We start from the raw sequence: 23,958 nt of genomic DNA, 5'->3' as shown, positions 1-23,958 counted from the left end.
CAAGAGGTTTTTTACACTGGGAAAAAATCACTTCCCTTATTTAATTAAATATTTTAAACCTTTATGTTAAATTTTAAATGATTACGTATTATAATTATAATAATACTACAAACTTATTCTAGATTGTGTATCGTTTTAGTCGGAACTTTCGATTTCTATTTTCTTTAATGTTCATAAATATAAACAAAAATCTTAATAATTTCCAAATCACTTTAATAACAATCTGCTAATTCTTTAAAATTAATCTCTCCTATCTTTTAATTCGATATATAAAGTGAATGGGAGTTTAGAACCGAAATATATAAATTAAAATCTCAGATCTCTCATTTTTGGTTTTATGAGAATTTTAATTAAATGGTTAGTTTTTGAAAAAGTGAACTACTGTCCGTGGTCGATTGAGAAATTGGGTATAAAAAGTTCTTCTTACCACTAACATCTTCATTAGCACATTGGCTGACCAACATATTCGCTCAGTGCTTTCTCCGCTCAATCTGCGTTCGCTGCCTAAGTCTTTCGTTCACTGCCTGCCAGTTGCTAGCGTCAGTCATTCATGCATTCAATCATTTAATTCAATTTGAAATTGTACAACAAGTCGCACATTTGCGCCTGCCACATGTCCACAACCCCGAGACGGAGTCTCGACTCCGAGACAGATCCAGACTTCGACTCGGACTAGGATTGGGATTGGGACTCGGAATGGGAAATGGCAATGGGAATGGGGGGGATTGAATTGGGAGCTGTGTAAGCGCGCTGAGCATTGATGCCACAGTCGGGCTGGCGGAAAAAAAAATACACACACATTTGATTATGAAAAGCCTGCGTCTGCAACTGCAACTTTTGCTGCGTCTTGTGGCTGCAACCAAATCGATAAAAATAATTGGTTGACTGTTCAGCTCAGCTGATGGCGACTGCGACTGCAACTGCGACGGCGACGACGACTTTGCGCCTGCGCTCGAATTCTGTTGAATTTTCAGTTTGACATGGATTGCTGCTGTTGATCGGTTGGTCCCGATCAGGGATCGACAGGCGGGCGAAGACCGGGGGGAGGGGAGGCAAGACGACCGACCATTACAACATGGACAGCAGACGTTGGCGGTTTTCCCACGTTCGTGAAAATATTTTTTCGCAAATTATTGGTAAAATAAAATTGTGCACATTTCGGCCTAACGATTTGAATGTGCGCGCTCTCGTACAAGGAAATTAAGGCTGGAGAATGGAGTAATCCTAATGAAGCAATCCCAAAATAGCACACATTACAAATATATATATAAATATGGCTGATGGATTCGATTGTGCAATCAGTGTGAGAAATTTCAGTGATATCCTATCGCCCGACATGATAAATTCTTGCCATATTTTTTGTACATTTAGAAAGTAAAAGTGGTAATGGAGAGGATAGGAAAGAAAAGTTAATGTGGCAATATTTTTAGCTAAAATGGCCGGATGATGGGACCTGTATGTTTTAAAGATTATTATTACCTTTAAAAACGGAGGATAACCTGTTTATAATACACACTCAAAGAATCTTAAAAATCCATCTTGATTGGAATTTTTTTAGGAAAAGGGAACAATATTAATGAATTTAAAGTTTTTCTGGGATCATACATTCCTAAGAATATTGGGATGGAATTTATGTTTACACAGTTTTAACCATTTGCGATAAGCAATCAGTAAAATGTACTAAGCAGCTCAAAGTAGCAACTCAGAAAATACATTTTTTTTCCATCTCTTTTAAAACATTTTAACTACATTTTAAATTTAATCTTATTTCTTATCTAATATTCAGAATTTAAATGGTTAAATTCTTTCTATAAATTCTCTACCATTACCATTTATTCTCTTAACTTCTTGCAAGATATCCCAACGTTACGCAATCCTGCAATTAATTTCACTATCATTAAACACACTTTCAGCCAGTTTTAGCATCTCCGCCCATTGCGTTGCGTAACAAGTGGTTTGCCCTAAATCATCTTGCAAATCTGCAGGAAAAAAAAGAGAAACGAGCTAAAAAGCGATGAAAAATTCCTGCGCAAATTACGCAAAAGCTGGAAAAACAAATGTGAGCAAATTTTTATTTACTTAACGTGTGTAGCTGGTGACAGTTGTCACGGTTAGGAGTTCCAAGTTGCACTTTAAAAAATTAATTGCCGAGATTTATGAGCCAGTTAGTGTGGATCGAATCGGGTCCGCAGGTCCGCGGATCCGCGGGTCCGAGTTAAGTTGTATATACATACATAATATCTGCAGATGCAAGTCTAAGTCCAAGTTGGATGCGAGGCTTAAGTCGGGAGTGCGTGCTCAGTCCGTTAGGAGTTTAGAGTTGAGAGCCTTATAAGGCTGCCGCGCTTTATGCATAAGCTGAACCACATTTTCCAGCCACTTCACACTTTTATCTGTTTAAAATATGAAGCGGCAAGCTATGGGAAAATCTTTTTATAGACCAAGCCAACCTCCTCGGGATCTCGAAGCTAGCATCGGAGCAGTGGAAACGGAGCCCCGCAGTAGAAAAGAGCCGACAGTCAATTGTGTGAGGAGAAAAGATTTGCGAGGTCCGATAAAGCCGAATGCAGTTGGATGCACTCGTGAGATGATGACGATGCCCATGGAGGAAATGGAGGTGGAGTTCGGTTTGGGATCTGGTAGATGGGCCATGGGGTATGGGAGCTCTGTGGCTGGATCGTTGAGAGAGTCGTTTCCCCTGCGGCACTTTTTTCCCTGTTGTGGTTTATGCCCCACTCTCTATAATTAGACAATAAACAAAAGGCATTGGGTGATTATTTGGGGCGTGGCCAATGGCTCTCAATATACAACACACGCAGACACACAGACACCTGGCCAGTGGCCACCGGTTCAAGCCAATGGGCAATCAAAATCAGCGACAAATTGTGCATTTTGTGGTCACAAATTGAGTTAACGCTGCCAAATTAGCGGCATGAATTTATCGCTCGGCCAACGGCCAACAGGCAGCAACAAAAGCGACTCACAAAGCGGGATTCGATTCGAGTTCGGATTGAGACTCGGACTCGGGGATTGAGAGTGGGCAAGAGCAGAGCCAGGCAAAGCAAAAGCAAAGCCAAGCCAAGCGCTTTAATTAAGTCTTTACGAGGCCAGCCAGTCGGGCAGCGGCAGCCGTTGTTACCAGACACTGCGAGAAATCGCCACAGATCATACAGGTCGCAGACCACCAGGAGCCGTTCCCAATCGATCCTATGCGTAAACAATTTTTCGGAAAATCTAGCCATCATTAACCACACGATTTTCCGCTTTAAGCTGTCAAGAGATTGGTCTCTAACCATGGAAAATCAGCTGAAAGTGACCAAGTGAAATATTAATTTATGCACAAGAAACTGAGAATTAATTTAATCTTACATTTAACCATATATTTAAAGCAAATAGAAAATGTAAGAAAAATAAATTAAATGTAGCTTTTCTACTGTCACTATCTACTCTGAATAGACTAAAAATGTTGTAAAATCTATTAACTTAAGCTTTAGCTTTCTTTCTTAACCATCCACGGATATTTGTTTTAATGTGATAACTGTTAAATATTTAAAAAAAATAAATAATTCTAAATCCGTTTTAATATTTTAGTTTCAACTTCTCACAGTGCACGTCTGGAATAGCCGCACCATTTGAAATTGGGTGCACCGCAGCCGGGCTGCGCTTAAATAAATAAATCTGCTCTGGCTGCTGCTGCAGCTCGTTGCACTGTGGCCAGCAACAATTGGCGCTCGCCTCTTGCCACCAATAAAAGATCGCAGCTCGCTGATTTGACAAGTGAACAATTTTGGGGTTGGGCAGTTTTGGGTCCGAGTTGCAAGCTGCGAGCTGCAAGTTGCAGCAGCCTGGGCATGTGTTGCTGCTTCGGGTGCCCACCCACCTGGCTTCGATTGGCGGTAACATTTGTTTTGCTCGCCAGATTATTTCAACAAACTGGTGACAACAAATTAATTTAAAAGATTGCCCAGATATCAGCTCGGTTTATATTTTACTTGGCTTGTTAGCCTCCTTAGCAGCAGCATCGGTGGGTGGCTGTTGGCTCAATTGATGACTGCAGGAAGATAGCTGGCAGCAGGGAGCTGGGATATATTTTATGAATACTTTATGGTCGACTGTGGGAACGGTGAGAGTTGGGGGTCCTTAGATTGTATCTCATACAATTTATATACCCTTTATTAAGCTGGTTATAGGAGGCGTAAATAGAAGCTTCTAATTGGGGTTTCAAGTCCTTAGACTTTATCTCTTGAGATATTAAACTTGATCAGCCATAATTTTATTGAATTTCACACTATACTTTGTCTACTTGTCAATTGAATGATCTCAAAATACTACCCCATAAACCGCACTTTCAATGATTTCCGCCACAGAATATCTCCCATCTTCTGTCATTTGCTAAATCTCAATCGCATATTGTTCGCTCCCAATATGCAAAGCGTTGTGTTGTATTGAAAACCGCAAAGCCAAAATTGATTGCACACTTCAAATACCATTGAAAAGGCGCATGACGGATGCGATCGGATCGGGCATAGAGACAGCCTCGAATAAATATCGCCTGGCTGGGCCATAAATAAAGCGAAACCAGCGAAAAATGTGCCGAAATCGAACATTGAACATCGATTTAGCAAGGTCAAATGGAGGAATTGAAACTGGCTGTGGGATCGCCTGTCTTTTTTTTTTGGCTGCATCGAAGCTCCCAGCTCCAGTCGATGGTCGCTGCTAACTGCTGGTCGCCCGGGCCCTTAAACTTTTCAAAAGTCAACAGCAGTTTAAACTCGTTTGCAAAACACTAACGGGCAAAACGCCTCGGTGCCCCCCTGCCGCGCTCTACACTCAATTTGTTTGCCCAGCGGCATTGAGAATTGGAGTGTCAAACTTTCAGCTTTCGATGCACGCCAGGATCCCGGGTCCCGTCCCAGGCAAAAACCCATGGTCGCAAACCAAGACAGAAACGGAGTCATCGATGCACAGGGAAAAACGGAAATACTTGTTTGACACAATATATTTTTTTGATATTAAGATTTAATTAAGCTACTCTACCTTTTTTAATAATACCTTAAATTTGTCATTATTTTTAAAACTAAGGTCACACTTTATTCTGGCATAAATCTTAGTAGACTGGTAACTCTAAGTAATGTATAGCTTTTAATATTTCCGTTTTTTAAGTAATTCAAACTATAATTTTGGATATGACTGCCATAGCCACCATCTTTTCTCTCAGTGCATTGACTCAGAGGAGGAGGAACTGCAGCGGAGGCTGCCTGCGATGGCTTCTTGCTGGTTTTGTATTGACATTAAATGAAATAATCTGCGATGATTGTGCATTAGTTGCAGTCGGATGCTGTCCCATGGCCAGGGACTGGGGTAATAGTTCTAGACTGCTTGCTGCCTCTTCCAGTGGATACCGGGGAGGGGGAGGGTGGGGAATTGGGGCGGGGATGGGATGGGAGGACGGTAGGATGACTGCTCGTGGAGCATCGCTGGGTCGTGGTTCCCATGGCATGATTTTGCATGAAATAATGTGGCGCACGAGTGGGCGGGCAGAGCCGTGCGGGGGGCCACTTGTCGTGGAGCAGTCGTTTTGGCATTGCCAAAGATACAAAGCACAGTGGGGCAAAGGCTTTATCAAAATCAATCAGTTGGAAGGATAATCTTAAAAAGTAATGGTAATGACCGAAAGATATGTATCAGAGCATTAAGCTTATGGTGCAGTTCAACAGGGATTAGTTAATTTAACGGGAAACCTCTTAATAGTCAAAAAGTATCACGCAAAAAATGTAGTCTTTGCTTACTAACTTTATCCAAAATTATCCATTGATGTTTTATGACCATTGCCGAATTTGGTTTTATTTGCCTTATTATTAATTTCTGTGCGCTTATCAACAAACAGTTAAAACTGCTTAGAAATTTAATGCCCACAGAAGGATAAAAGGGCTTTTAGCGTTTCTGTCGTAAGTGAGTTGGATTAAAAATCAATTTAAATGTGTGTAAATGGGATCAAACTTTTATACCACTTTTTTTTTATCTTTACCCATTAAATGCTTTTGGATTTTTAGATATCTTCGATCCACAGTACCGCAGGCTAGTGTCGCCCGTTCGCTGTTGCCTTTTGGAAGCTTCATTCAGGCGCTTGTCTTTCGGTTTCTGTTTCTGTATTTTTTCTTCGTTCGGTTCGGGGTTTTCCGTTTTTCTGTTTCTGTTTTTAGCCGCCAAATTTGCGATGAAACAGGAACCGTTAACTGCGGCAATTTGTGCCTTCTCCCTCGCTCACTTTCCGTCTCCCTCTCGGAGGTGTCTTTTTTAGTTAGTTTCCCACGTTATAATTCGTTAGATTTGCAATGATTTTTTCGGTGTAGTTGGACTAGGCTATTGCATTCGAATTGCTTTAGTTTTTGGGAGGCTTTAGTTCTACCACTGATTGACGGGGCCGATTTTTTATGGTAAAGCAATACTTATTAAATAATATTATTTTAGGTATTTCGAAGTATAAAACAAAATAAAGAACTAACGAATAATTTCATTTCCTAAAAATTATTTTGTTATATTTTTTGTTGTTGAATTACATTCTAAGGACTGAAATAAATATTGTTTGCAATACATTATAAACACAGATAATATTTCGAAATAAAGAAAAGATTACTTCATTTATAAGACATCTCCCGGAGATGATCTCCGTTTATGTTAACCATATTATTAAGGACTTTTATTTAGATAGATAGATTTGTTTGAAATCCTTTGACTCGTTTTTACCCTCAAATCTCACCCATGACTTTCTGCGATGTGTAAGTGCTAAGATTAATTGGTCTCCAATGGCATTCCCAGCCTGAGACTTTGGAAGATGTGTTTCTTTCTTGTTTTTGGGTGTTTTTTGGGAGGTTCCTGGGATTCCCAGGCCTGCGGTTGACACTTGGACTTGCAGCCTGGCCAGTGGAGGAATGGGAATTGCGTGAGGCGATGCCTTTCTCTTTTCACCTCTCTATTTCTCGTTGCCTATCTCCCTCCTTCTCTGGCATCACGTGCAAGCAATTATTTTATCAATCATTTAGGCGCTAGTACAGGTAAATGTTGTAGCTGCGAGCTCCTCTTCGCCTGGCTAGTCGTCTGGTTTTTTTTTGTGGCTCTGTGGTGCTGCTGCGGATCTTCGGCGGTGCTGCTGCTGCTGTGGTGGTGCTCAAACAGCGAAAACGCATTTAATGTCTGCTTAGTGTGATTACGACGCATTAATGCCGTGCTCTCCAGCCAAATGGCCAACAAACGTCCAGGCATCTCCACCTTGTGTATACGTTTTGTTTTTATTTTTACTATTTTTTTTTGGTTTTTGTTTTTGTTCTTGTTGTTGCTTTTGCTTTTTACTGTTTTACAGTCACCGGCCGCGTCTTCTTCTTAGCCAGCTTTTGCCTAGTGATGTTGTTGCTGCCGTTGTTATATGTGTGTTAACTTTCAAATAAATTAAACATGAAGCTGGGATCATTTATTTCACTCGCTCCACCTAACCAGCGTGATGCACAGCAAGAAAAGTTTGTGTTCTTAGCCTATTTAGTAATACTTATTTAAAAATAATAATATTAAAAAAAATGTAATCAAACAATTTTGAAAGGGTACAATGCGATGAAGTTAAGCGTCTTTGCATCAAGTCTAAGCACTTTGAAAAATTTAACTATAACTTGGAAAAATAACACAAATAGCTTAGACATTCTATTTCAAGCAAAACTGTGGTAAAGTCAACTTATTTTTCATAAAATAATAATTAGCTTAAATTTATGGGAAAATATAATGTTTAATTTCATTCTACTTCAAAAGTAATTTTAGTTATTCCAAAAAATTCGAGGTCTACTACATATTACCAAATGAAAGGATGTGTTTTTTTTTAATGATTATAATTTGATAGGATGTGCGTTTCATAAAATTTATAAATTTTTAAGTAGCTTTGCTGTTTTTTGTTTTTGTCAGTAATATAGTTTAGAATATTTAAGGAAAAAACCATTACATTTTTTTCATGGTGTAATACTGGCCAAGTTTACTATTCGCTCGTTTGGGGGCAAGCACATAAATACTCTCTCACACACACACACGCCGCAATGTTTCTTCATTTTCACATTAAATGTGCAATCCCCGACATTTGTTTGAATTAACACGCGGCAATTACCGCTCACCAAAACCGAACTCAAGCTTAAACTGAAACTCCGTCCTCCAAAGCCCCAAAAAGCTGGGAGCTCGGGCGATCCAATTATCCCAGCGGCAGCTCCGACAAAAAAGAGCCTTCCAAAAAGCTTTGGGCCGTCTGCGTCTGGCTAGGATCGGGCCGAGGTCCATTTGGTGATTTAGGGGGTTGTAAAAGTCGGTGCTTAGCTGCACAATCGATCAATCCACCGATAATGGCTGGGGTGATTGCGGGGTGCTAATTTTTAGATAAATAACATTAATTAATCTCGTAAACTTGGTTTATTCGCTGTAAAACTGATTAAGCGGCTACCTAATGGACTTGGCCTGTATTCGGTGGACATCAATCAATGTGGCAATTGATTTAAAGCACCCAAAGGAGGAAGGTGTCCTATTTTGTAGGGCTTAAAGATTGGAAGGATAATTTAAATGATTTTTGATAATTAATCTTAAATTTATATGCAATATAGTAATATTTTAGGTTCCATTAAATATAAAATTCGAACTATCATAATGTTGTATACAATGTTTTTTGACAATTCCTAATTTTCCCACTTTCTCACACATTTTCACATAAGCTAAACACACTAATATTGCTCTTATAGAGATATTTTGAGTAGGACTAGCATTAAGTCCTCGCCTGCCAGCCCATCGATTACGTATGCGCATCAATAAATCAATGAAATGCTGCATAAAATGATCATTTAATGCACCATCCGATCCGACCCCAGCCCAATCAGAATTCTCCGGCCATAGCATTTCATATATATTTGTAGTATAGTAAAGTTGTGCCGACGCAGTGCGGTCGTAGAAAAAACCACTTAAACTGCTTTGCCGCTGTTTATCTCAGACGGCAGACAAAGAAATGCATAAATTATTTCTCGCAGGCATTTTAAAGCGCCTGTTAGCCAAGCCGATTGCCTATAGCCCATAGCCTGTGGCCAAGTTGCAACTAGCAACTTGCAACTTGCAACTTGCAACTAGCGACTCTGCCTACTTACTGGCCATTTAGAAAGCCTTCGCCTTTGCGGCCGTGTCCACGCTTTTGTCCATATTTGTACACAATTAGCAATGACACAAAAAAAAAATATATACGAAAAAGCCAAGGGGAAAAACAGAATCGCGGCGGGCAGAAAAAAAAATGCAAACGTAAAGGAAACAAACTTCACACACCATAAATCGATTATCATTGCGCACACCAATGGACACACATACACATATATCGACACCATGGCGGGACACGCACACATATATAGGCATTAAATCAAATTGCGCATTTTACGCCTCGTCTGGTTTGTGCATAAATTTATTTATCGGCTTGTCCATCGACATTGGCTGCCGTCGCGTTATCGCACACGCATCCAAGCCATCATCATTACCATCGGAATAATCATCATTATCGATCATCATCATCGTGATCGGCATTTGGACATCGGACATTGGGACATCGGACACCGGGACATCAGACACGGACATTGCGTATACGCCATGTGCGCGCGCGATCTGCTTGCGTCTCTGTGCATGCATAAAATGTATAACAAAATTGTCATTAGCGCAAAGCATTTGTTAAGCACTCACAGATCGGGCCGATAAGTCAAAGAAGGGGGCTAGCTGCCTGGAGACTCCTTTATCCAGCTCTTGACCATCTATCCAACCATCCAGTCATCCAGCTATCCAGCCATCCACCTAGCCATCCATCTATCCATCCATCAACGCCAGGAGAGAGAACACGCGCTGACAATCAATGGCGACAAGCGAAGCTGCCTGAAACGGGTCCGGTTTTGGGTTGCAGGCAGGCCAGCTATTTCACACCTTCGCAGTGGCATGTACCGGGAGAAAATGAGGGGTTATTGTAGAAAAGGTTTTTATTTGGTGCACGAAAATATTGATTTTTAAGAACCTAAAATGGGGAAAAAAGAGTTTTTCATTTTTCTAAAGGAAGATAAAGGTTTTAACATAAAACAATTATTAAATTGGAGTCCTTGTTATTTTTCTTGCTATAATATTTCAATTTTGTTAATTTGCGTTGAAAACATGCATATTTTCAAAATTTTACCAACTATCATTCATTCTATTATTTATTATTTTATTTATTAAATCACAGTGATCAACTTGTCATAGGGCAATGATAAAACTTAAAAAAATAATTTGGAGTAGCAGCTGCTATTTCCTTTTGTGTAAAGTTAATATTTAAAAAGGAGGATAATAATTTGAAATCGATTTTTGTGTCTTTTGTACTAAGAGAATTTTACAAAATGTATGGGAATGATGTTTTGATTTTAACTTTTTACTCAATGGACTTTGACTTTTTCACTGCATTTTTCTCTCCGTGGCCTTTGAAGCTCTGGGATCTTGGCTCTTTGGCTTTTTGGCTTGGACTGGGGGCCTGGTGTAAAATGCCTGCATGATTGGCATTGCTTTTGTATCTTCGGCCATGTCCGTGTGTCGTCGCCAGCTTATTGACAATGCGTCAGGCGTTTGCTCCGCCGGCGGTGGTCAGCTTTGATGACTCCAGTTGGCCACTTGGACAATGTTGGCTAGTTGGCTACCTGGCTACTTGGCCTGTTAGCCAGAGACAAGAGAGATGGAGCTGAGCTGCGCTCTAAAAACTAGTTGCGTTGACATACCAATTAACTTGACAAATACATAATTGGTAGCAAAAACAATTAAATGTCCGCTTTTTGCTGGCTTTCTGCTACCGCCTTTTGATCAAGAACTCCATGCGAGGCATGCCCCTAAATACACGACTCTGATCGACCATTTCGCTGTCAGCTTATGAGTCTCAGAAATTCATTTAAATTTATCTAGTTGTCAACGTTTTTCAGCCGTTGCTTTAAGATATTTGCACAATTTGCTCATAAAAAACAAATCAGCAAGAGAAGAAAAAAACCTGTGGGTGGCAGGAGGATGAGGGGTTGCATTGGATTGGGGGTTATCTCGAACTGGAGACCCCGGGAGAGGGAGACGGATTGAGGGAGGGGGCAACGGCAGCCGCTAACGAAGCGCCGCCAACGTCTTGGCGATGCTGTTTGCTGATTTTCTTGTGGGCAGCCCTCGCTGACTAAAACAAATACCCTTCGGGGTTGAAAGGCATTACTGGTTTGGTAAGGAATTTTGCGCTTGTTATTTGGCATTGAAAAATATGTTTTTATCGCATCTTATATGAATTACACAGGAACACAAAATTAAACTTTGTGAAATTTCCACGAACCATTTCAAGTTTTCCATGATATTTGGGTGCTCCTGAGTAAAAGTCCCATACAAAATTATTTTCCATCACCTACAGGTTCCGCGGTATAGCTAAGAATACAAAAAACCGGTGTTGGTCGACATTTTGAATTACGTGGCCTATATAATTGGACTAACCTTTAATATTTTCGGTAGGACCTACTCTCAATACATCACGGCTTTCCTAAAAAATAGTCCCCATTGTGAACCATTGCCCATGTCTTTGGAATTCGACTCCAAAGTTGAAAATCCCAAAATTGTAGAGATTTTTCTGATGGAAAAACAATTCTGAGGATTAAATCTTGAATGGAAGTAATTTTAACTATTCATTGTATCTATTGTTCATTGTATGCTTTAATTTCGGTTTACAGCGTTTTCATGAGAACATTTTATTGGATTTCTTATACTAATAAAACCGATTTTTTTATTTCATTATCTACTCCTAAATGTTGTCAAATTTTGAATAAGTCATGGCAACCTCTAGAACTAAGAAACTAAAATACGTTCACTGAACATACATAGAAAAATGTAAATGTTTACTCCCATTCTGTAGGATGCCTTGACTTTTTTAAAATTTGACAACATTTAGGAGTAGATAATGAAATAAAAAAATCGGTTTTATTAGTATAAGAAATCCAATAAAATGTCCTCATGAAAACGTTTTAAACCGAAATTAAAGCATACAATGAACAATAGATACAATGAAAAGTTAAAATTACTTCCATTCAAGATTTAATCCTCAGAATTGTTTTTACATCAGAAAAATCTCTACAATTTTGGGATTTTCAACTTTGGCGTCGAATTCCAAAGACATGGGCAATGGTTCACAATGGGGACTATTTTTTAGGAATGCCGTGATGTATTGAGAGTAGGTCCTACCGAAAATAACAAAGGTTAGTCCAATTATATAGGCCACGTAATTCAAAATGTCGACTAACACCGGTTTTTTGTATTCTTAGCTATACCGCGGAACCTGTAGGCGATGGAAAATAATTTTGTATGGGACTTTTACTCAGGAGCACCCAAATATCATGGAAAACTTGAAATGGTTCGTGGAAATTTTTGGCTGTGTACCTGTGTTATCTAGATCTTATTGTCAAAAAAATTTCCTTAATATTGAAATCCGATTTATTGGACCCATAAGTTTTGTGTAAAAATCAATTATTAATTTAATAAACTATACAATTTTTTTGACATTTTCTTAGGTTTCTAGTATTACTAAAATCAATGTATGATATATTTTTTCTTTTTAAGAAATTCTAATTTAATTATGCTCACCCTACATTAATACTTCATCCCAATATTATAGTGCAGAAAATTTTTAAAATGTTCTCTTTATTTTAAAAATTGTGGGTTTTCATAAACGTATTTTATTGGTTCCAAGCAGTTTCTGAAATCATAGCAATAAATAATTGGGTCTCCTTATCTAAAGGGCATTCCGCTTTCGCCATCTCAGAATCTGTTGACTTCTCTGGACTTTTTTTAACTCCTTTGGCTGAGGCTCTCTTTGGCAGGTGCAGTTTGCATTCGCTGTGTTGTTGCTCATTAGTTTTTTTCCCTGCTGCCACAGAGTCTACGTCTGTTACCATTTTGGGCTGGCTGGGAATCGTTCGCTGGATTAGCAGGTAAGGTAAGGTAAGGTAAGGTAGACTGCGCTGGGGCAGCCGCCAAAAGGAAAATCGAAATGTTTTGCCGTGTGCAGTCGGCAGTGCTCAGTGTGGGAAAACTTTTATTTCAAGGTTCAAAAGACGCCCGCAGAGTGTGAAAAATGGCTGAAACAAAAAGCCAAAGAGCTTCGGCGGAGGGTACGATATTATAGTGGCGATTTAAACCGATGGCTGCCCCCACGGCGTATGCGCAATGCCATAAATCCAATGTGACTCGCACTCGTCGGTGGCCCAAAACGTATCGGAGTCAAAGTTGGCCAAATGATGTTGTGGCCCAGAAAGCGAACGGTTCATGTGTGAAAATTTAGCTGAATAGCTAAATTGCTGAATCGAACCGAACCGAAGACACGGACACGGATACGCAGCCATGTTGTTTCATAATTATAACTTAAATACGACAGTTTCATATAAAAATCAACTAGTAAATCAACGTAAGCTCGCCTGGCAATTAAGTGGCTAGAAACGTAACACACGTTGGCTGTGCTGCTCGGAGGTGCCTTTTGGCTCGGTGGTGCTTGGCCAAGCACGTCGCTAACTTGGAATAAGCCCGGAATCGGACTTGGAGCTGCGAGCCAAGAGCTAAGAGCCAAGAGCGGCGGCGCTGCCCAAGCCAGCCAAGCGAACTGTCAATTATAACCAATCGCACACCAAGTGCACATTAAACCCTATCAACTGTTTTTGTAATTTATTGTTCGCCTGGGTTTTTCTCCTCTCTTCTCCGCCTGCCGCGTCTGCTTCTCATTTCTAAAGTTGCAAGTTTTGCAGTCGCATTTGGTGCGAGATCCGCATTGCACATTGAACACACAGCACACGCTGGGACAGTGGGCACTGCACAGTGGGCTAAAAAGATAGAACAATTTATAACTTTAATTTGGCCTAATTTCATGGGGAATTTATTCGTTTTTATACCCTTGTAGAGGGTATTATAATTTCAGTCAGATGTTTGCAACGCAGTGAAGGAGACGTTTCCGACCACATAAAGTATATATATTCTTGATCAGCACCAATAGCCGAGTCTATCTAGCCATGTCCGTCTGTCCGTCTGTCCGTCTGTCCGTCTGTCCGTTTCTATGCGAACTAGTCTCTCAGTTTTAAAGCTATCGCGATGAAACTTTCCCGAAGGTCTTCTTTCTATTGCAGGTAGTACATATGTCGGAGCCAGCCGGATCGGACCACTATATCTTAAGGCTCCCAAACAAATATAAGAAAATTCATTGTAACTTTGTAGGAAGTAGGCGTTTTAATTCTTGACTACTTAAAAACAAAATTGAAATAAATCGAAACGCTGAATCTGGAATCCCTGGAACTGCACCGAGTGAGTATTCTTTCTACAAGGGTATATAAGCTTCGGCTGGCCGAAGGTAGCTTCCTTTCTTGTTGTATATTTACTACCTATTTCAAGACAAAACAACCTTAGAATATTTCGAACCATGTTTCTCTTTCAAAAATAAAACTTTTAAGTATACTACTGTTTCTGGAAATCAATGAAAAATATTTTTTTCCTTTTCTTTATTTTCAAGATTGAGTCTCTAGAAATATTATTCCAATTATGAAAGCTTAAAAAAACAGTAATTAAATTTAGTTAAAATAATTTATGATTTAGCTGCGTTGTACTTTTATTCTACAAATAATTCTAAATACATTTTTTAATAATAAGAAAGCTTAAGATGTAAATGTCATGAATATATTTAATTGGAATATATAGAAAAGTTAGTTTGAGCTTGATAATATAATTTCTTTATAAAATACATTTTTTCTATATTTTTGTTTCATTAATTTAAATTTTAAATTTAAGCTAAAAAAACTAATTAATTAAAAGCTTATATTATTTCGGTTCAAAGTTAACCCTTTTACCAGCTACTTTCCACCACGGTGCCCTCTCTGCGGCGATGACTGCTTTTCTTGACTTGGTCTGGGGACGATCTGGCCTCATCATAATTATCGCCGACTGAGACTGGGGCGGCACGTTCGACTACGCACACGAACAGAGGGGGTGGCTAGGGGGCGGGGCTGGGAGATGGGGGATGGGGGTTACCGGCTGCTCAACGTAAATCTAGCTAAGTCAAATGAGCAGTTTATGGCCACAGCGACGACCATTTGAAGACGCGCCAAAGGAGCCCGAGATGGAGGAGCCTGTCTATATAGCATCACAGCATCTATATGCATCGCATTGGATAGCATCGCATCGCATCGGATCGGATCTGCCGGGTGCCACTTGGGGGCAACATTCACTTTTTTTATTGCACCACTTTGGCAATAGGCACAAGTGTGATTTCAAATCTCTGGGTCGCCCGGTGTTTGGTGTTTACTGTGTTTCTTCGTTGTGGCCTGTAGCCTGTTGCCCGTTTGCCCGTTTGGCTGTTCCCTGTTGCCAAAGCTAAATTGGCAGAAATATGAAGTCAGCGTGTGCATTTCGGTAAAAGCGGTGATTACACACACACACATTCGGATATATACTAGTAGAGTTGGACAGGAGAATGGCCATTTGGGAGACGAGAAATATATGACAGCCGGAGAGTTGCCACATAATGCGCATTAGCATACGCCATCGTAGCATCCCGCATACCTCATCCTCCGTCCCCCATTCAGTTCCCTTCTCTCCGAGATCTTCAATGCTGCTGCTGCTGGACTTCCCTTTCCAGCAATTGCAAATGGGGCAAAAGCGGAAAAGACACAGAAACAGCAAACAGCACTGTGGGCTGACGTTGATGGCCAGTTCAATTAAATGCCATCAATTTTAATAACGCGCCTGCCTGGGCTAACGGACCTCGACCCGGGGCTTACTTTACCTGCCTCCCTCGAAAACTACAGTCCAACTTCTGAGACTTAAACCCTTTCTAAGTCAAAGATTACTAAAATCTAAATATATTTAAAGATTGTAGTTCCGAGTTCCGAACTTATTTGTATTTAAAATTTAATATTATTGATGGTTAAATATTAATTACCAATAAACAATTTAAATTGGAATTGGATGTCTTCAAAAAGTTAAAGGCTAAGCGAGTTAATAATTGCAAAGGGAGAATACAATAGAATATATTTATTGCAAAATGGTTCTCGTTTCTATTGATTTGCATTTAAACTAGTATAACAAGATTCACAAAGTAGAAATCGTATTAGTTAGTATGTGCGAGATTTATAGGGTTGAACCTTTTTAATAAAATACGTAAATAACAAGTAAGTTTGTAGCTTCCTATCCTCAAAATAAAATCCTTAAATAATGTAAAAAAAATATTTTTATAGTTTTAAGGGCTTCCTTTAGTCGTTTTTACACAAAGGTTTTTCCCTAAAGAAGTCCTACTGTATGTCTGCTACCTTGGGCACTGTAACCCGGTGCTAGTGAAACAAAACGCTCGCTGGCATGGAAATTACAAATGCATCAAGCCAGGGCACACATGTGTAGACAGTCGCAAACGCACTTGAGGCACTTGAGGCTAAGAAACCAGCGGACCAGCGGTTCCAACGGACCCCATTCTCTGCTTGGCCGGTCAGTTTTAGCCCGGTTCGGATGGTCTGGTCTTTTTGCTGCTGTTGTTGTTGGCTGGCTGACTGGATGGCTGGCCGCCATGTGGCCCTCGGTCATGTGGAGTTTGCAGGCTTGACAAAGCACTTAAGCCTGGGTCACTTGTTCAAGTCGCCTCGATCCCCTTTCGCTGGCCTTTTGTCTTGGCCTCTGACAAACGAGTTGCAACGCCAAGAAGAGTGAAAATTGAATGTGCTTAGCAGGCGAAAAAACAAAAAATCGAGGGGTGGCTTAAGGTAACAGGAATAATTGTTAAATACTTTTTCAACATGGTCTTGGGTTTTTATATCCCAAATTTAAGCTATATAGTTTGAGGCAAACGCCATAAAGTGTTAGGATAACTAGATATATTGTAGATAGATATAAGAAACCTAATGAGTAGTCAGTTAAATTCTAAAGGTCTGTTGACGAAATAAATAAATATTATACAACAAAATAGATTTAAAAAAAATTGATTTATTAATTATTTTATTACTTAATTGGAAAACAATTTTTTTTAATTACAAGATCTAAATAATGCAACCCATAATAAAAATAAACCAAAAATAAAATACCTAAACAGTGGTCTTAAATTCTACCTAAATTCAGTACTTAAATTAAATAATAATTAGTTTCATTCATTTTTTGTCGGTTTATTAATATTTAATAAATTATGTAAATAAATAAGTGACCTTAAAACTGAAGTCTAAGCAATCCAAGAAAGAAAGAAGCTACAAAAATCTTGAATCAAGACAAGTGGCCAAGTGGAGTGGCAAAAGCCTGAGCAAACTTCTCACAGATTTCGGTGTGGAGCACCCTTCAAAATGAGGGGCAGGTGGGGCATGGGACGTTTGGCGACCAGCAGCAGCTGCAGTTTGGCTGGCAATTGATGTTGATGTCGCGGGCGCCAAAATCGACACACTTGTCCCAACTGAAACAGCAACTGCAACTGGAACTGCAAATGCAACTGCAACTGGCAGCCGAAAGTGGCAGTCGTCGTCGTCTGGAGCCCAGAGTACAGGTTAAATGGATCACGACTGCACGGATTCGCTGTCCGTCTGAATTGGAATCTGAGTCCGCGTCTTGGAGTCTTGGACTCTTCGGGTCTTGAAGCCTCCAGTCTCCGTCCGTTCGTCTGGGCTGTCTGCCGGCCATAAAATACGCGACATGCAAACGTTTTTGATGCAATGAGGCGGTCGAACGAAATTAGGAAATTGTGTAAAGACTCTCGGCTGACAGGCCAAAATGTTCCCGGCCGACTGTTTCCCTGCTCTTTTGAGTTGCAAATTCTGCAGGAGGAATTTTCTTTATGTCTTCGTATATGTAAAAACATAAATATATTATAAATGTATAAAATATATAATATAAAAACATATATATATATATTCAAATTTTTCTCCAGTCTATAAAGCCTTCAAAAATGTAAAAACAATTAATTAAACGAAGAAAAAGCCATATTTGGATATTGTTCACATAGTTTGAGGTTCTGATATTTATTTTTTTTAATATAAATTAATATATAAAGATTTTTACCAATATAGATGAAATATTTCCATAAAAGTACAACAAAAAACACATTTTAATCTGCCTAATGAATTTCCCAACTATTGACCACCTAATATCTTATCGATCATCGCCAGGGTATCAATATCTTCGACTAATTTAATTAACTAACCTACCTGGTATTTTGGTTAGCAGTTAGGCTCAGTTTGCGGTTCATTTACGAGGCTCATTAGGCATTGGCGGCCATAAAGTGGCCTCACCATTTTGGCCATTTTGTTAACCGAATCTCGATGGGTTTTCTCAACCGCTCTACCGCTTTTTCTCCCCTCTTGCAGCGAGCACTTCGCATGGCAGCAGCAGCAGCAGCTGCAGATCCTCGTCGGCCACCAAGGCGGTTGGCTACAGCAATGGCAAGCAGAGTGGATCATCCGGCTCGTCCTCGTCTTCCGGCTTTGGAGCGGGCTCAGCTGGATCCTCATCGTTGGGAGCCTTTGCCCGCCAGCAGCAGCAGCAACATCAGCAGCAACAGCAACTGCAGCAGCAGCAACAACTCTATGCCTCCGGTGTGTCCAAGTTGCCATTCTCGCCGTTCTTCGCGGCCTCGCCATTCTTTTTCACCTATCGACGGATCAGCGGAAGTGGAGGTGGCACCGGTGGCGGTGGTGGCAAGCAGGAGGACAACAACAATAGTTGCAGCTACAACAACGGCAGCAGTAGCGGCGGAACAGGAGCAGGATCAGCGAACAGCATGCAGGACTATGACCGCAAGTTCTCGCTGCTGAGTTTGTTCAAGAATCCCTACAAGTTCGGAGATGGTCAGGGCACGAGAAAGTCGTCGCCAACTGGGGGATCCAGCAAATCCCTGGCTGGCACGGGCTGCTCCAGTTCCTCGCCGAGTTGGAAGAGCTACGCCGGTTCGGGGTCACCACATGCCGCCCTAAATCCCGCCTTCGGGGGCATGGCTCTCGGGGCAACGCGCAAGGATAGCAGCAGTTTCAGCGGCATTAACTTCGGAGGCGGAGGCGGCTCCGCCTTTGGACGCTCCTCCTCCGACTCAACGGCCAACGGCGGCTACAATGATCTCTCCAAGAACCGCAAGGTACACAAGTGCGACACCGAAGGATGCGACAAGGTGTATACGAAAAGTTCGCACCTCAAGGCGCACAAAAGAACGCATACAGGTGAGTTTGAGTCTATTTTATATACATTTTTACATTAAATAAATAAAATAAATGGGGAAAAAAGTATTTCAAATGTATTAACAAATTTTGCAACACTTTTTAAAGAAATTACAGAGTGCGATGGATATTTTCAATCACTGATATATTGTGCTATTAAAATTGGCCAAAACATATTAATATTATGTCGATCCTATTAATTTCATTTGAACTAAAGAGTTAAAAGCTCTAATTTATCACATTTCTTATCGAAAGACATTCGCTTGAAAGCCATGAAAATGTCTATACCATAAAAGGAAACAGCCTAATTAACATATTCGTGGAATTTTGTTTACTTTTTCTGACTTTGATTTGCTTGTTATGAGGAAAATAAAAATATGTAGATAAATACCAAAAACAAAACGCTTTTTTTAATTTAGTTCATTTATTTACTATAGGTATCCGCAATTTAGTTGAGAAGGCTTTCAAGAAACCCACTTCCTTTCACTTGTAAAATTTTTTGTAAAAAGAATCATTATGCTAAATTTGTAATTTAACATAATCATTTAACAAATAATAAGGAAGACACGTTAATAAACGACTTATAAGGAATTACCAACTAGTGAATTTATTCTTTAAGTTAAAAACCCTGCGTTGCTTCGAGTAAACTAACCCGATGACATTGCAATCTCCCCCAGGTGAGAAGCCGTACGTGTGCACGTGGGAGGGCTGCATCTGGCGCTTCGCCCGGTCGGATGAGCTGACCCGGCACTACCGGAAGCACACGGGCGTGAAGCCCTTCCGCTGCCAGCTGTGCACCCGGAGCTTCAGCCGCTCGGACCACCTGTCGCTGCACATGCGCCGCCACTGAGGATTTGGGACTGCCGATCTGGCCATACATACTCGTACTCATATATCCGAGAATACTCATCTGGGAGGCTGCGGGGAGGGGAAGAGCAGCTCTTGATTATTTATATGCACTCGAATCACTTCCATTGATCATTTACTGAGACCAGATATTCCATATCGCTTAAGTAGCTCAATTTAGACCGTAAGCGGGCTCAAAGCCCAAATTAGTGGTAGCTAAACTATAGTTATGGGGCCGAAAGATTTGTAAAATTTTTCACACTTCAAGCCCAGAGACAATTGCCTTCAGAAGCCAAGTTAACAAAGTGGATTTTAACCTACTACACATAGAAATATCTGCATAGTTAAATATACATATTATATACATATACAGATAGTTTTGGATTGGTGCTAGCAACTTGCGTGTACATAGATCTAGATAAACCTTTTACAACCTAGTGCGATAAGAAGAAATTTAACTAATTTTAGATCAAATTTTTATTGGTTATTAAGTAGAAAATTTTATACAAAAAGACAAAAAACTACAAAGGAGGCAAAATAAAATACAAAAAACCGGAAGAGCCGAGCAAAGCAAAGCAATATTTATATATAGAAATTCTCTCATCTGTAGGGTATTTTAAACATTTTGTACTATACGCATATGATGTGATAGTGGATGAGGATTTTGGCCAAGAGGGGTGCGATAAGGGAAGGTTTGAATAGCTTAGAAATTAGTGTTTTCCCATATTCGTTTTCTATTTTATGGTTTTCTGTTCTTGTTATAAAATTAAATCTGTATGCTCTTTACTTTACAAATTAATAATAAATTATTTTATTCTAGGAAATCTTCTGTATGTTTATATCATCATTATCATATACACTCTTTATAACACGTTTTACGATTATAAGACCTCTTGGTGTATTGACAATTTCACATTATTACAATCATTCTCTATTTTTAATTTTTATATGCGTAAAACGCTTTATAAATTCAAATAAATTACAGGAAAAAACTTTGGAAATATACACTATCAAATTTAAATAATTTATAAACATTGTAAACTGCCTTATAGCTACGGAACGCACTGTATTCCCTGGCGGACCCCTAAAGCAATTTGCCTCATACCAACTGTCATCATAGATTTTAGCACACACACATACACACACTCACAAAAGCAAAACAAATTGTATTATTTTTTGAGAAATAAAAGAAAAGCGAATACTTTTTTGTACCAAACGAAGCCTTGGCCGTGCTCATTACGGGATCGCTGGCCAAATCCGAAGTCCGCGATCCCAAATCCTCGGAGCATTTTCATTTGAATGAAAAATCAATTGGCGCACAATGGGGCTGCGGTTAACCCACAAGTGTGCCCCTGGGTTCCCCCGACACCCCGTTCCCCTTCTGGAAAAAGAGATATGTGTGGCAAGTTGTCAGCGACTGCCGGCCGCCTTTTGCTTTGGCTTTTGTGGCACGGCACTCTGCGGCATGCGGCACGCACTCCCCGCCAATTGCAATTGTCCAGGGGAGCATTGTCGTCGTTTGTCGTTCGGCGTTTGTCGTTTTGCAACTTTGCAACGTACAACTGCGCCGTTGTTTGCAATAATAAAGATGACAAATTTCTCGTCATTTGTAATTTCAATGCGAAAAGCCGGAGCTTTGTGGCTGGGTAGTTGGATAGCTGGATAGCTGGAAGCTGGATCTTTGGGCCTGGCACCGCCGGCTAATACGCATAACTGGTTGGCTCGGCTTGGTTTTGGCCCGAACTGAACTGAACTGGACTGGGCTGGGATGACACCTGCAGCGGAAATCAGTGCATGAATAACGCTCTCGGTCATTAAGGCACAATTGTGAAATATTACGCATACGCCATGGCAATTTATTGGTAAATTAATAACCGAATACAAGCCAAACGGACAGTAGCAACCGACTGCTACTACTGCTACTGCCTTTTATTTTCCAACTGCGCTTAGTGGTGTTGCCGTCACCGCGTTTAGCATAAAGGTTAGACAAATATAACAGACCGGTTTTTTGGGTTAATTAATATGCCTTGGGTCAGGTCAATATTGCGGCGACTGTTCAGTCGATGCCGGAGGAGGAATGGATGGATTGTGGTCGGTGGATGGGTAAATGGTGGGCCGGGGAGGTCAGGTTTAATGACCCAAACGCATATGCAAATGAGTAAAAGTAAATAAAGTGAGAAGGTGCCTTAATTAACACTGATCGACGTTATGGATGCCCTGCAGCGGCCATTGAGCAATTCTTTTGGTGCCGGGGTAATCCAAAAATGGGGATTTACCCATGGGAAGATAGCTAATGATTGGAAAATAGGTAAGTAATTGTTTTGGGTCTAATATTATATATCGTAATATACTTTTCCAGTTTTTAAATTTTTTTTAAATAAATAGCCTAACATATAAGTTATGCAATCTCTTATTAAACACCTGGTTTTATTAATCCACTTATTTACTTTTAATTTATAACCGTTATAAACTATTAGCTATCATAAAAATATCATCGTTTGCTCATGTTTTATGGGTAATAATCCATGATTTCGTTATATCGCAAATGCCCCATGCCACCCAGTGGACAAATATCAACTGAATACATTTAGATAAGCATTGAAATCACAGCGCTGCTCATTAAAAACCAATAAAGTCGCGTTGCGATGCAGCCAGCAAACGCTGTCCATCATTTTGGAGGAGGATGAGGAGGAGAATGGGGATGAGGATGAGGAGTCGATCTGGGAGCGGGAACTATCTACATTCGAGTATGTGTGGCTCAGCCTGTCGGCAGCTGTCCATCAGACAAAAAGCGCTCCAATAACCAAATCGACCGGCGAGCAATTGAAGGAGTCTTAAAGATGGGGATTTTCAGCTGGCATCCATATCCATCCACCTTTACACAGAGAATAAATATTTTTTCCACAGATTAAAATTAGTTTAAAATATTAGTATTAGTATAAGTTGTATAATATAATAAGGTTTATCAAAGTTTAACATCATTATCTAACAAAACATTCTTAAAAAATATTCATAATTAATTTTATTAAATTATATAGGCTTAAAAAGTTTCAATATTAAAAAATGATATTAATCTAAAGGGTTTTGAGTCAGTCATAAAATATACCCCAAAAATTCTACAAAGTTTATATAGTTTAAGCAAAAAATAAACTTTAAAATGTAATTTTTATTAGGCGGCTCTCACATATTTCTCATTATTTTCCTTGATACTTTATCATATTTATCTGTAAGAAATATAGAAAAAATATTTCCCGTGCACTTAGCCATCGACATCCATTTTTAATTTATTGTTATGCCTTTCTGCTGCCTTTTGGCTGCTGCAGATGCAGTTTTGGAGTGGCAGAAGGCAGAAGGCTGAAGGAGATGGGGATGGAGCTGGAGCAGTTGCTGTTTGGAGCTGCTGGTCGTCAGGTCATGTGCAATTTATGAAACGGCTTTGCATTGGCCGCGGCCTGATTTTTGAGACACATTTGGATTTGGATGACTGTCGCAACGGCGGCAACTGCGGGCTGCTGCCGCTTCTGTCCGTTTGATTTGTGATCGATTGTGTGTCGTTAGTTTGCGACATGGGGCATGAAATCTTTGACACCTAACGGTAAACGAACGGGCCGCGAACGAGACCTCGGATCACAGCAGTGGGTGCCCCCCTTTAGAGGCCCCCTTTTGCAGCCCCCAAGTCAAACATTAAATTGGAACGATGATGCCGGGGCAGCAGTTGTCAGTTGGCCAAAGTGTTTGGCAGTTTTGCCATTTATTTTACAGGTGAGTGAGCATAATGGACAGTTGCCCGTCGCAGCAGTCGCAGAAGTTGCAAGTTGCTGGTTGCTGGTTGCAAGTTGCCGATACATGCTGTGCGCTTTGGCTCAATTAAAAATGGAAT

General features: G+C 40.1%; 1 protein-coding gene across 2 annotated transcripts in view; it reads left to right on the top strand.

Moving 5' to 3' along the window:
- The window catches only part of LOC108061747 (Krueppel-like factor luna), a 39,369-nt gene extending 18,071 nt beyond the window's left edge, over window positions 1–21,298 (top strand). For both annotated transcript variants that reach the window (XM_070213863.1, XM_070213862.1), the window contains 2 exons: window positions 18,390–19,235; window positions 19,910–21,298. In XM_070213863.1, coding sequence (XP_070069964.1) covers window positions 18,390–19,235; window positions 19,910–20,082 — 1,019 coding nt within the window. In that variant the 3' untranslated portion in view covers window positions 20,083–21,298. The remainder of the gene's footprint in view (window positions 1–18,389; window positions 19,236–19,909) is intronic.
- The last annotated feature ends 2,660 nt before the right edge of the window (window positions 21,299–23,958 follow it).

Source organism: Drosophila takahashii, chromosome 2R, assembly GCF_030179915.1.
Source record: "Drosophila takahashii strain IR98-3 E-12201 chromosome 2R, DtakHiC1v2, whole genome shotgun sequence".
Classification (NCBI taxonomy): domain Eukaryota; kingdom Metazoa; phylum Arthropoda; class Insecta; order Diptera; family Drosophilidae; genus Drosophila; species Drosophila takahashii.
The sequence above is the reverse complement of the archived record's forward strand: the minus strand, read 5'-3'. Positions and strand labels throughout refer to the sequence as shown.